An 11,540-nucleotide genomic window follows, 5' to 3' on the forward strand; every position below is an offset into this window, starting at 1 on the left:
AGGCGTTGTGATCCCTGCGTCTCATTGACCGACTCAGTTCAGGCGTTGTGATCGCTGCGTCTCATTGACCGGCTCAGTTCAGGCGTTGTGATCACCGCGTCTCGTTGGCCGACTCAGTTCAGGCGTTGTGATCCCTGCGTCTCATTGACCGACTCAGTTCAGGCGTTGTGATCACCGCGTCTCGTTGGCCGACTCAGTTCAGGCATTGTGATCGCTGCGTCTCATTGGCCGACTCTGTTCAGGCGTTGTGATCACCGCGTCTCATTGCCCGGCTCAGTTCAGGCATTGTGATTGCTGCGTCTCATTGGTCGGCTCAGTTCTGGCGTTGTGATCATCGCGTCTCATTGGCCGGCTCAGTTCAGGCATTGTGATCGCTGCGTCTCATTGGTCGGCTCAGTTCAGGCGTTGTGATCACCGCGTCTCGTTGGCCGACTCAGTTCAGCCGTTGTGATCACCGCGTCTCATTGGCCGACTCTGTTCAGGCGTTGTGATCACCGCGTCTCATTGGCCGACTCAGTTCAGGCGTTGTGATCACCGCGTCTCATTGGCCGGCTCAGTTCAGGCATTGTGATCGTTGCGTCTCATTGCCCGGCTCAGTTCAGGCATTGTGATCGTTGCGTCTCATTGGCCGACTCAGTTCAGGCGTTGTGATCACCGCGTCTCATTGGCCGACTCAGTTCAGGCGTTGTGATCGCTGCATCTCATTGGCTGACTCTGTTCAGGCGTTGTGATCCCTGCGTCTCATTGGCTGACTCTGTTCAGGCGTTGTGATCACCGCGTCTCATTGGCCGACTCAGTTCAGGCGTTGTGATCACCGCGTCTCATTGGCCGACTCTGTTCAGGCGTTGTGATCACCGCGTCTCATTGCCCGGCTCAGTTCAGGCATTGTGATTGCTGCGTCTCATTGGTCGGCTCAGTTCTGGCGTTGTGATCATCGCGTCTCATTGGCCGGCTCAGTTCAGGCATTGTGATCGCTGCGTCTCATTGGTCGGCTCAGTTCAGGCGTTGTGATCACCGCGTCTCGTTGGCCGACTCAGTTCAGCCGTTGTGATCACCGCGTCTCATTGGCCGGCTCAGTTCAGGCATTGTGATCGCTGCGTCTCATTGGCCGACTCAGTTCAGGCGTTGTGATCACCGCGTCTCATTGGCCGGCTCAGTTCAGGCATTGTGATCATCGCGTCTCATTGGCCGGCTCAGTTCAGGCATTGTGATCACCGCGTCTCATTGGTCGGCTCAGTTCTGGCGTTGTGATCATCGCGTCTCATTGGCCGGCTCAGTTCAGGCATTGTGATCGCTGCGTCTCATTGGTCGGCTCAGTTCAGGCGTTGTGATCACCGCGTCTCGTTGGCCGACTCAGTTCAGCCGTTGTGATCACCGCGTCTCATTGGCCGGCTCAGTTCAGGCATTGTGATCGCTGCGTCTCATTGGCCGACTCAGTTCAGGCGTTGTGATCACCGCGTCTCATTGGCCGGCTCAGTTCAGGCATTGTGATCGTTGCGTCTCATTGGCCGACTCAGTTCAGGCGTTGTGATCGCTGCATCTCATTGGCTGACTCTGTTCAGGCGTTGTGATCCCTGCGTCTCATTGGCCGACTCAGTTCAGGCGTTGTGATCACCGCGTCTCATTGGCCGGCTCAGTTCAGGCATTGTGATCGTTGCGTCTCATTGGCCGACTCAGTTCAGGCGTTGTGATCACCGCGTCTCATTGGCCAACTCAGTTCAGGCGTTGTGATCGCTGCATCTCATTGGCTGACTCTGTTCAGGCGTTGTGATCCCTGCGTCTCATTGGCTGACTCTGTTCAGGCGTTGTGATCACCGCGTCTCATTGGCCGACTCAGTTCAGGCGTTGTGATCACCGCGTCTCATTGGCTGACTCTGTTCAGGCGTTGTGATCACCGCGTCTCATTGGCCGACTCAGTTCAGGCGTTGTGATCGCTGCATCTCATTGGCCGACTCAGTTCAGGCGTTGTGATCGCTGCATCTCATTGGCTGACTCAGCTATGTTGTTCACTGTTGTCTGAGTTTATCAGCTGATTTCCTTCTGAGCTCTTTGTGTAATGTACATCTGAAATTATTTAAAGATAAAATTCTGTAGGATTGCACCTAGAGAAGCATGTCGTGTGTTTTCAGTACTGATATCTACAAAGCAGAAAGTGACTGATGACCATCTAAAAGTTACTTTTTCTCTCTTTAACCTAGAAATAAAGTTTGGTGCAAACCAGATTTTGAAGGACAGAAGCAGATTTCTGCAACAGTGCACTTTACATGTTGTACTTTTACTAAAAAACGGATTTTCTGTTCCTCAAAATGAGTTAAACAAGGAAATAACACTGTACTCAATAATTAAAAAATACAACTACATCACTTAATAGACTTAATCTTGCTTTATTTAACCGTGTTCTTGATATTTTTGACGATTAAATTCCACCATACAAATGACCTGTTTACTTAAACATTATATCTGGGTTTGCTGACATTTCATTTCTGTATTATTTCTGGGTGTTACTTGTGCTTCTTTTATCTGAATGTGTTTAGTCTTCAGATGTGGATCGTTCGGCTCTTGAACAGAGTTTTCATCAATGTTTCATTATGCCCCAAACACACAATTATAATGTTCACATTATAATTTTATGTAGCCGATATGACAAACTTGTGTTGCACTTTAATGTATTTTCCTTTTTTAAAGAGATTTCAATCATATTTCAAGCAATTCTAAACCATCATGCTGAACAGTCGCATCTGAAGCGTCTCAGCTGAAGGAGATAATACATTATTTATCAGCTTTAATATATCGGACAAATGTTCTTATCTGGCTAACTATGATAACTAGGGGTGTAACAATATATTGTGTCACAATATATCGCAATACAAAAGTGCAACAATATGTATTGTGGATAGTTCTCCCAAAATAAAAAACATTGTGTGAGAAAAAAATTCCAGTTTTCCAAGTTTTAGTGTCAGTACTACATGAAACTACTATATATAATGTATAATATAATATTTGTGGGTCCTGATAATGCCAAATGTCTGATGTTACCAGTAAAAGTGGCCTACATTATTTTAAATATATCTAGTCAGTGAAAGAGTGCAAGCATTTAATTCTAAAATAATTCAGTATTTTCAGCTTCAGAATTATGAATATTGTTATTCTGCTGTCTCTATTGTCCTGTGCTTTGGGTTTCAGCACCAAGTCCAATCATATTCATTTACACACACAATTTAGTATCAAATTTAGTATTTTAATCAACAGTTAATTTTCTGTTACTCATCAATTTTCTGTTTTCTTTTATCATGTCTTGGAGTATCGCAATAATATGGTATCGTGAGTTCAGTATCGAGATATGTATCGAATCGTGACGTGAGGATATCGTTACACTCCTACTGATAAAGGCCAGTAGACGTATATAAGTACAATAGCAGTAACAGTGATAACAGTGTCAGGATTGTGTGCTATAGTTGCAGATCTGGGACACAGCCGGACAGGAGCGCTTTCGCACGATCACTCAGAGCTATTATCGTAGCGCTAACGGAGCCATCATCACGTATGACATCACAAACAGGCGCTCGTTCATGTCGGTGCCGCAGTGGATGGAGGACGTGAAGAAGTACGGCGGCTCCAACATCGTGCCTCTCTTAATCGGTGAGTGCAAACACTAAACCAGCGTGTGTGTGTATGAACGCCTGAACTTACATGAATACAAATCACAGTGTTTCAGACTCACTGGGAATAGAGGAGCTGAAATAATGTACAGTATGTGTATTAAAGGTGCAGTGTGTAATATTTAGGAGGATCTGTTGACAGAAATGCAATATCGTATACATAATTATGTTTTCAGTGGTGTATAAAGATCTTACATAATGAAGCGTTATGTTTTTAATTACTTTAGAATGAGCAGTTTCTGTCTACACACACCGCGGGTCTCCTTAAATCCACATGTGTCTATGGTGGCCCTGAACGGACAAACGCATTTCGTCACTATGTTGTTCTTCGTGTAAAGAAGCTACTAAAGTCAGCGAATAAAACACTGACACAATGATGAACACGTAACAATAATATTCGCAATGACATATCGTTTTACTGAATAATAAAGTAAACATAATTTCTTAAATTATCTTTTTAAGCCTCTGTTTAACTGGCTACTCTCTGCTGTCTCAGACGATGACATCACTTCCTGTCGGCTACCGTAACTTCTGTTGGGTGCAATTCAAAACCTCACCACTAGATGCCGCTAAACATCACACACTGCACCTTGAAAGCACATTAAACTATCTAGTAGTTGCGAATAACTAGGAATGACCGTTTAAAGCAGCTTCATATGGCCTCTTTAAATAACCTGTACTGGTAAACTCTATTAACTCTATCTTGCATGATCCAGGTAATAAGTCGGACCTGCCTGATCTCCGTGAGGTTCAGTTTTCTGACGCTCAGCTCGTGGCTCGTCAGCTGGACTTCATCAGTGCCATCGAGACCTCAGCCAAACACTCGGATAATGTGGAGCAGGCGTTCGTCACGATGGCCAGCGAGCTCATCCTGAGGCACGGAGGACCCGTGTTCACCGACAGCGTCACCGACAGCTTCAAGCTCAGCAGCCGAGACCTGAGCAGTGCAGGCTGGGGCTGCGGATGCTGACCCAACGGCCAATCACAGCAGAGACCTGAGCAGTGCAGGCTGGGTCTGCGGATCCAACAACCAATCACAGCAGAGACCTGAGCAGTGCAGGCTGGGTCTGCGGATCCAACAACCAATCACAGCAGAGACCTGAGCAGTGCAGGCTGGGTCTGCGGATACAACAACCAATCACAGCAGAGACCTGAGCAGTGCAGGCTGGGGCTGCCTATCACATGCTCAGACTCGCACAACTCAACTGTGAAGACAATGGTGGGAATATTTGAACATTTCAAAATTTTAACCACCCAAAATATAAGTAATCCTAACAATTTGTCAGTCCACACTGACGGCTGAACTACTGTGCGACACAATCACACCCAATCAGAGCGTGAGGTTTAATGTGTAGCAAGAGTTTGGACCAATGAGATTTCAGGTGGGCGGGGCTAATAGAAATAGAAACTGAGCTGCTGATGACGGATCAAATCCCACTGAAATACTTCAGCCTCTTCCAGTCAGAGTCAATTACATTTAAATGAATCTTCCTAATAGTTCCTGATTGGTATGTGAGTTTCCTTTTCATCAGTATTGACCAGAAATTCTCTTCTTCTACTGACCGTTGAATTCTATGCATGATATCAGTATCAGCAGCAGCTTCACACACACACAAACACACACACACACACACACATACAGACAGACAGACAAATTAAGTCAAGTCGACTTTATTTATATAGTGCTTTTTACAATACAGATTGTTTCAAAGCAGCTTTACAGAGATAACAGGAAAATAATGTTGTAATAATATTGTTAAATATAAAATGAAATGTCCCCAACTAAGCAAGCCAAAAGCCAATGGCGACAAAGGCGACAGTGACACATACACACACACACACACACTCACTCACTCACAAAGCCAAATGTAAATATAAGCACTCTGAAAGGAAAGCACCTCAGCTGAGACTGTAATTAAATAATATTATTAGACAAACAGATTTAACAAACACTCTTTTTTGACTTTGTGGCTGGAAAATGTGAAATGTTCCTCCAGTTTGTTCAGTGTGTTTTGCAGCCAATCACAGACATGTCTGTCGCTCCCGCCAATCCTCTCAGTAACACACACAGACACACTGTAAGTGAGAGATCATGTGCAGTGTGTGTGTGTGTGTGTAGACTACTTTAAAGGGATAGTGCACCCAAAAATGTAAATTCTGTCAGTAATCACTCTCCCTCATGTTGTTCATAATACGTTGAATAAAAGTCTAGTTTTCGAGCTGCTAAAAGGACCAATGACATGCGAACTTCTGGAAGTGTGTGTCGACTGCAAGCGACAGTGATATCAAAATAGACACAGCAATGTAAATGAAGACTCAGATTAGCAGAAAATATTCGTATCAATATATTTTTTTAAATTCCATTCCAATTATTTGTAATGACTTGAAATAATCTTAAACGTGTGTCACTGTACGTTGCTGTTCTTGTTATTTACATCTGCACTTTACTGGAGAACACACACTCATTTCACACACTCACTGATCTCATTCTTTACCGTACATTTCACAGTAAAATTAGTGTGAAGTTTTAGTAAACTTTAAGGTAAAGTTCAAGAAAATGTTTAATATATATATATATATATAAAATAATAATTTACATCTGCAAGGAACTAATGCATTTTATCACATGTTTAGTTTCAGTTAATATTAAAGACTGCATATGTGTAGCTCTGTTCTGAATCTGTAATATGTCCATTACTGTGGTAAACGGGTCTCTTGGGTAAATGACTTGATCAGGTTCATGATTGTGTACTTTACTCCAACTGTGCACTATTTTACGTGAATGTACATGTTTTTAAAGCGTGGCACATTTTAAAAACAGCCCCTTTTATAATGTCACATGGACATTGCTATTTTATACATTTTGCATTCATTTATACATACCACAAAAAAATTATAATAAACTAGCTTTTTAAACATTTTTCTGATAGGGAATGACATCAGTTGCTGTTTCATGAATAACCAGAGCCGTTTTACACGCAACAGCTTGTGTTAATATTATATTTGTCTGCAATACTCATGTTGGTACTGAAATACATGTATAACTGACTGATGTACAAGTGTTTTAAATCGAGATCTGTATAATCAGAATCAGGGTTGGAATCAGGGTTATAAGTTGGAAACTCTGTAGTTTCATAGATGTGTAGTGTGTCGATGTACAGAATTGCTGCTGAAGTTCAGGAGTGAATGAAGTTTAAATACAGTGATGTCGGATGTACTTGAAGGTAAATAATATTGCAAGATTTTTAAGAGAAATTATAGTGCCTTTTAAAGCAGTTTTTAATGTCATGATATATTTCTATGCAGTTTTTTGTCAATCAGTTAAATGTTTTGAGAGAATATCAATTTGTATTTGGTTAAAAATTGTTATATTATTTTATCAATAAAACTATCACAGCATATCTTAGAAAAAAATGATTAACAGCTTGAATATTCGATTTCTACACGTGGGCGGGAACGAAACGCCCCTTTCCTCTGATTTGTCAGCCGAAGATCAAACTGTTCCTTCCTCAGTTCTTCCTCAGTTCCGCTCAGCAGAATAACAGTCCTCCGCTGCTGCAGTTGTGCGGATTCTGAACGGGTTTATTGCAACTACTAGCCTACATTTCATCCTTTTCTCATCAAACAACCAGACTAATGGTTCGACACGACCCGTACCGGGGAAGAGCCTAGACAGGGATTTCTTCTGTGTAGACCATAGTGTCAGGGTTCTGTCACTTCTGTCTAGTCTGTTTCTTAGTTTTGTGACAGAGCCCTGACACTTCTGTTTTGTCTTGTACTGTGTAGCACACAGCTTGTGTTTTACACTAGCTGTGTGCTTTCATGTGTTTTGTGTTTTCAATCCTGTGCTGGTTTGTCGTCTAAGGTACCCTTATGTTTCTTGTTCTCAAGTGCCAGGCGGGTCCGTGAAATAATTTGCTATAACCTACTGTATTTTCTGGACTGTAAACTAAAGTCACGTTTTTTTTTATCATTAAACACGCTAAGATTTATTCCAAAAGTGACTTAGGCCTATATAATGCATTAAATTCATTTAAATAATCTAAACGTTGTCTTTCAAAAGTAGGCGTGCCAAGAAGGCTTTTTGCTGTATTTTGGTTCATTTTTGAAACAAGAAAGATGTTCAAGAAGACCGAATACAAAAGTTATTCGAATAATTTAAAGAATAATGATTGATTATCTTTTTTCAGTAAAAAAAAAAACTAAATAAGAATGGATGTTGTGAATGCATTTCCATGTGCAAAAAGAGAAAGCAATCTATCAAGTGAACTAAATCAGAGGATTGTGTTGTATTATGATGAAGCAATATAAAATAAATTATATTATTTTTACCAAAACAAGTTCAAGAGTAATTTTCTATTATACTAGAAAAAAAGAATTAAAACTCATGTCGAACGCGCTAAAGCTTGTTGTTTTCTTTATTTTTCAAAGGCATGACATTTTGTAGTCATTTTGAATGTACAGAAATATCTTTCGAATGATGTATATTATCTGTATGACTATAAATGACCCTGCGGAGGAACAAATCCAAGTGATGACGCTTGCGCACTCACGCAATATCATATCATATCATTATCAAAATAAAACAGTCAACAAAACATATACAAATTTATTCATGCTTAATTTAATTTGTCTCTTGTACAAGTCTGTGCCGGTTAGTCAAACTCTTATTATGAAAATGCTGATTTAGCCTAAATTGGGACTCGACTGAAGTACGAAGCCGCCTTTATATTAATAGTTAGCATCCAAATGTTACATTGCAAATATGGAAACTTTGGACCGAATGAGAGATGTGCGAACCCAACGTCCGTACAGTTTCAGTTTCGATTTAAATAAATTAGTTTAGGCTTGGCATTTAAAATAGGCTGATTGTTGTTTGTAATAAAGGGCACAATAGGCTATTTTTATAGGCTTCTATGTATATTTTTTATTATAGCCTACATGGCTACTTATTTTTCGTTCTTGTTTTCTGAATACCATTCATTTAAGGAATTGTCATACAGTAAGGGGAAGTAAAATACGCATAGCTTATGTTAATAGTGTTTATAATGTTAATGTTGTATTTTATTTACCGGCTTTTTACACTTATGAAAATCTTGCGCTGCAGTCCTGAGTGCGAGTGCGAAGCAGTTCGTGCCATCCTTTTGAGATATAATTATAGTACATTTGTCACGGTGTATGAATTCATTGTCTCTCTCTCGTCTTGCATGCTGTTGTGTGTGTGTGCGTTAATTGTGGGCGCGGTCACTGATCAGCGATGATCAGCAGCGCCAGCTGGCTTCAATCTGTTTTACCCTTTATATGTTCAGTAACTGGTGTCTCATGTTGTCAGATCGTTGTTCTTTCGTACAACCCTTTTGTCCTCGTCGTGTTTCTTCGAGTTTCCCTTGCACTTGCACGGATTACTGAGTACCTCACTGGAGATTCATCACGGGACTGGAAGCACCTCACTGGAGATTCATCACTGGACTGGAAGCACCTCACTGGAGATTCATCACTGGTTGTCCACCGAGGTCCCTGCGTCACCCACCATCTGCGCTGGTGTCCGTCCGATCAACCATCTGACCAACTGTGTTGTTCCCCTTTGTTGTGTGCCTGACCGTGTTGTTTAAATACTTACCTATACTAATAAAGCGTTTTGCTATTGCATCCTTCTCCAGTCACTGTCACAGAACGATCTGACCACATTATGGATGCAGCAGGCGCAAGAAGTTGGGATGAGTTCGCTTCGAGAAGCATCACGCGCATGGACCAACAGGAAGAGAGCATCGCCAACTCAGGTCGGGCGGTCCAAGCGCTTGTGACGCAGGTGTCCGAGCTCACCCAACAACTACAACATCTGAGAGTTCCCACTGCGCCACCCACACCGCCCGTTCAACCCGTACCACCAGAGCCGCAGCATCAACGCGAGCAATGCCTACCTACCCCTGAAGGATACTCAGGTGAACCCGAGTTTTGCAGAGCATTTTTGACCCGATGCTCAATGCATTTTTCATTACAGCCGCTGACGTTCTCCCAAGAACAAACTAAAATGGCGTTCGTTCTAACGTTACTGTCTGGAAAGGCGGCTCTCTGGGGAACGGCAGTGTGGGTAAATCAAGATCCATGCTGCACCTCGTTCCAGGCACTCTCCGACGCTATGAGAAGGGTTTTCGATCGTGCGGTGGCGGGTAGGGAGGCGGCCAGACTACTCGCTGATCTCCGCCAGGGTAATGGCTCGGTGTCGGAATATTCCATCCAGTTCCGCATCCTGGCCGCAGAGTGCCGATGGAACGAGGAGGCGCAGTGGGACCGTTTCCTGCATGGGTTGGCTGACCGTGTCCAGAGGGAGATTTACATGCTGGACCTTCCTCAGACATTGAACGAACTCATCGAGCTAGCGCTGAGAGTCGATGCACGGCTGAGCAGGATGGGTCGGTTTCAGCAGAGTCATCAGTATCTCAGCATGGAGGATTCCCGGGTCGGCAGCAGGGACACGGTCAGCCCCATCCCCGATCCCGAGCCCATGCAGGTGGATAGAGCTCGGCTTTCCCGGGAGGAGCGCGAGAGGCGGAGATCCCAGGGACTTTGCCTATACTGTGGGAAGGCGGGCCATTTCATTCATGCCTGCCAAGTAAAAGATCAAGCCCGGTAGTAACTTTGAGGCTACTATCGGGTGGGTTCTCCGCCGAGAAGACCTCATCACCATCATCATCTACCCTCCTCCCGGTAAGACTAAGGTGGGCAACCTGCACACACGACACCAAGGCATTACTGGATTCTGGGGCGGAAGGTAATTTTATGGATTTTGGACTGGCTAAAAAACTTTCTATTCCCATTTCTCCACTCGAGCACCAGATCTCCGTTTATGCCTTCAACGGCCAACTCCTCCCCGACATTTCTCACACTACTGAATCCATCACTCTCATCACATCCGGCAATCACATTGAGACTATAAAATTCCTCCTCATGGACTCACCACTCGCACCAGTTGTACTTGGTCATCCGTGGCTCACTTTGCACAATCCCAGAGTTGATTGGGGCCACAATTCAGTGTCTTTATGGAGTAATAAGTGTCATGAGTCTTGTCTCGTATCTGCGTGTTCGTTTGTACCTGTTTCTGTGTTCCAGGAGGAGGCAGTGAATTTGTCTAACGTGCCCGAGGATTACCAGGACCTGAGAGAAGTGTTCAGTAAGTCTCGAGCTGCTTCTCTTCCTCCTCACGACGAGTGCTTCAGAGGTTACTAGAGAATGGGCTTTTTGTCAAGGCGGAGAATTGCATTTTTCATGCACAGTCTGTTCCTTTCCTAGGGTTCATCGTCTCGTCTGAGGGAATGCGTATGGATCCTGACAAGGTTAAGGCTGTGATTGATTGGCCTAGTCCAGATTCCCGTAAGGCCCTACAGAGGTTTCTGGGGTTTGCCAATTTTTATCGGCGTTTTATTCGCAACTTCAGCCAGCTAGCCTCACCTCTGACTGCCTTGACCTCCCCCAGAACGACGTTCAGGTGGTCTGATGCAGCTGAGGCTGCATTTACCAAACTCAAGAGCCGCTTCAGTTCGGCTCCCATCCTCGTTGCCCCTGATTCATCACGTCAGTTCGTGGTGGAGGTCGATGCGTCAGAGGTGGGGGTAGGAGCAGTTCTCTCCCAACGCTCTCCTTCAGATGACAAGATGCATCCTTGCATGTTTCTTTCTCATCGTTTATCACCTGCCGAACGTAATTATGACATTGGCAACAGAGAGTTGTTGGCAGTCAAGTTGGCACTGGAGGAATGGCGTCACTGGTTAGAAGGGTCAGGGGTACCTTTTATTGTTTGGACCGATCATAAGAATCTGGAATATATCAGAACCGCTAAAAGACAACTCTAGGCAGGCTCGGTGGGCACTTTTTTTCGGACGT

General features: G+C 43.7%; 1 protein-coding gene across 2 annotated transcripts in view; it reads left to right on the plus strand.

Moving 5' to 3' along the window:
• Positions 1-5,312, plus strand: part of rab43 (RAB43, member RAS oncogene family) — an 8,769-nt gene extending 3,457 nt beyond the window's left edge. Inside the window, exons 2-4 of one of the 2 annotated variants that reach the window (XR_013195020.1) lie at positions 3,456-3,639; positions 4,376-4,706; positions 4,811-4,884. Coding sequence is in view for 1 of the 2 variants with exons in the window: in XM_077204369.1 (XP_077060484.1) it covers positions 3,456-3,639; positions 4,376-4,629 (438 nt within the window). In the remaining variant the exon portion in view is untranslated. Of the gene's footprint in view, positions 1-3,455; positions 3,640-4,375 lie in introns of both variants that reach the window. The other variant, XM_077204369.1, reaches the window with a different exon arrangement.
• Positions 5,313-11,540: the final 6,228 nt, after the last annotated feature.

Source organism: Siphateles boraxobius, unplaced genomic scaffold (genome assembly GCF_051911475.1).
Source record: "Siphateles boraxobius isolate OS27281-9 unplaced genomic scaffold, OSU_SipBor_1 5, whole genome shotgun sequence".
Taxonomy (NCBI): domain Eukaryota; kingdom Metazoa; phylum Chordata; class Actinopteri; order Cypriniformes; family Leuciscidae; genus Siphateles; species Siphateles boraxobius.